Raw genomic sequence first — 2,761 nt, 5'->3', positions numbered from 1 at the left:
GATAGAACGCGTGTGTGTGAGTATATATATATATATATATATATATATATATATATATATATATATATATATACATATATATATAATATGAAAATAATATATTTAAATGCTCTCGATGATATTTATACGATTGACCCTTAACAATATCATTAATCCATTTTAATCTACGTGTTTTATTTAATACCGTTAGTTTAATAACTCTTACCTGATAATATAACTGCTATAAATAGTACTATGAAACTACCAGAAAATAAACCAACTTTAAAGGTTGTCCATGGACTCTGATGTTCACCAAGCGGTGGAACTCGAAGTCTCTTCATGGCACGCTGGCGATCACCACCCTCTAAACCATTTGTAACAGTTGCTTCTGTCTCTTGGATGAGTTTGTCTATATCCTTTGACGTATAGAAGTGTGTAGTTTCTACGCATTCTACTCTCCATTTTGATCCAGCATCGACAGTAAGCAACTAAAATGGAATTTCAAATCTTCTATACAGTTGATTATGCGAATACTTAATAATTTCGAATAACAGCCTTACACTTTCAAAATAGTTGCAATAACATATTTAAAATATACTTGAAAATCTCCAAATTCTTTAAATTAAATATCATCATTTCATTAATTATTGCTTCATATATACAAATAGAAATAAGATTATAAATAATAATATGTGCAAGAATACTCAAATCATGAAAACAAATATATTTTTCATTTCTTGTTTTTATTACTAATCATTAATATTGATTATTTGGAATTTTTATAAATATACTATGATATACCTTGTCATGTTTCTTTAAAATCTTTCTAAAACCAGTGTAGTTTAGATTTTGATAATTTTGTAAAAGAATGAGGGAAAGATAAAATTCTGAAAAAGCTAATTTAAGCTCTCTCATTTTTCTTGCTGGAAGTTGAGTTTTTAAAGCAGCTTTTCCTCTATGTTTATTTCCGCCATGTTGAAGATCCTGAGCTGTTTTAAGTTCACTTTGTAACGATGCGTACTTTCGAGTTGCTTCTGCTAATTTTTCTTTAAATAAATAATTAAATTAATATTATTATATTTATATTTTATAATAAAATTAGTAATAAATAATATTTTACATTTATTAATAGATCTGTGGAAATACTTACCAGAATAAAAAGTATTGATTTTCTTTAATTCCCTATCACAAAAAGTAAAGAATACTTCATCAAATGAAGCAAAATGTCTAGTTATGACTTCTGGCTCAACACTTTCAGACGAAGGTGCCTCTTCGATGGCAGTATATAACATTGCCTTCATTTCCTAAATATTAAAACTTTCTTTTATAAACCGTTGCGTATTATTTTGCAAAAACAGTTTCTAAAATAATTTTACCTCGTAACTTATATATTGTTTGCGCCATTCCGGTGTAATATGTGCAGAAAGATGTTCTGCAAACTTCATTTCAACTTTTTAAATTTCAATTTATTCTGTAAAAATAAGTATAATTGTAACCACGTATAATTCCTAACATTCCAACCGAAGAAATCTAATATCTAACAATACTTGATATGAAATTATTCTTTAGACATTCTATTATAAAGTTTTTGAACCCTTTGTTAGCTATGATTTGATGTAAATATTTGTAAAGTAAATGGTCATAAGATACAAGTAGCTATTTGAATTCATGGTTTTTTAAATGCATACTGCAAAGAACATTACAATGCATACGAGGTTAACCTACTTGTAGATTATTTTTAAATTCTTTTATACAAAAATGTTTTTAAGTAAAATATTTTAATTATACAATAATAGAGGTTATTGAAAAGCATTCGTTTTATATCAAACTTTTTTATTCTTACGAAATTAGTCAATTACAGTTAATTTATTTAAGCATTATTTTTAATAAACTTTTAATATATATTTTGTGTGCTGTGTGTATAAATGCACATGTATGTAGGCATGTATGAATTCATATATGCTCGCGAGCGTGTGTGTGCATGTGTACGTGCGTATGCATATACATATATATATATATTTTTTTTTTATACTTTAGCAAATACTTGTTATATACATTGACTAATAAACAACAAAATAAAATACGGAATATTCTTACAGATATCTAGGTTTAATTATATGATTTAGACGTTTCTTTTCATTATAATTAAGGTACGAACAAAATTGTAACCCACTAGCAAGCTTACAGTAGGTATATTTACTTATGATAACTCCGATCTACATATTTTCTAATCATGCACATAAACTACAGTGTTAATTCAGTTTCAAATAAGCATTTCACGATAATAAATTATAGTAGATATGATCACCTTTAACAAATACAATAAAATATAACACACTTCACATTAATGATTATCATTAAATTGTTGATGACGAACAAAAGAACATGATTTTTTAATTTTTTTTCTCACTGATTCCTAAAACAATTATACCACGTGACACTGCTTGTGTGCACGTGACGTCATAGAAAATAAATAGTTATTTTGTACACAGAGCACAAACTGTATCAGCTGGTTGTCCGTCCTTGTGATCAGAAGGAAAGTTAAAGTTTAATGAAATAAGTTAAATAAAAATTTTTGAAATTCACTCTACGGAATAATCATTCAAACTATTGAAATAAGAACAAAACTCATTAAATTAAATTAAATAGTATCATAGCTTTTATAAAGTACTAATAATTTTCTTCTACGTAGATATTAATGCTAGTTTTTTAGCATTTATTTTACATTCTAAATACAATACATTTATATATATATATATATATATATATATATATATAAACA

At 25.9% G+C, this 2,761-nt stretch overlaps 1 protein-coding gene across 2 annotated transcripts in view; it reads right to left on the bottom strand.

The window, feature by feature from the left end:
* LOC105360166 (xenotropic and polytropic retrovirus receptor 1 homolog) overlaps positions 1-2,329 on the bottom strand; it is a 6,218-nt gene extending 3,889 nt beyond the window's left edge. The window contains exons 1-5 of one of the 2 annotated variants that reach the window (XM_011496979.1): positions 2,288-2,329; positions 1,356-1,450; positions 1,130-1,283; positions 781-1,025; positions 206-467 (exon numbers count right to left, since the gene is read on the bottom strand). In XM_011496979.1, the coding sequence (XP_011495281.1) occupies positions 206-467; positions 781-1,025; positions 1,130-1,283; positions 1,356-1,424 (730 nt within the window). In that variant the 5' untranslated portion in view covers positions 1,425-1,450; positions 2,288-2,329. Of the gene's footprint in view, positions 1-205; positions 468-780; positions 1,026-1,129; positions 1,284-1,355; positions 1,451-2,287 lie in introns of those variants that run through there. The other variant, XM_011496978.1, reaches the window with a different exon arrangement.
* Positions 2,330-2,761: the final 432 nt, after the last annotated feature.

Source organism: Ceratosolen solmsi, unplaced genomic scaffold (assembly GCF_000503995.2).
Source record: "Ceratosolen solmsi marchali unplaced genomic scaffold, CerSol_1.0 scaffold13, whole genome shotgun sequence".
Taxonomy (NCBI): Eukaryota; Metazoa; Arthropoda; class Insecta; order Hymenoptera; family Agaonidae; genus Ceratosolen; species Ceratosolen solmsi.
Note: the sequence above shows the minus strand (reverse complement) of the source record. Positions and strands in the feature narration are given on the sequence as shown.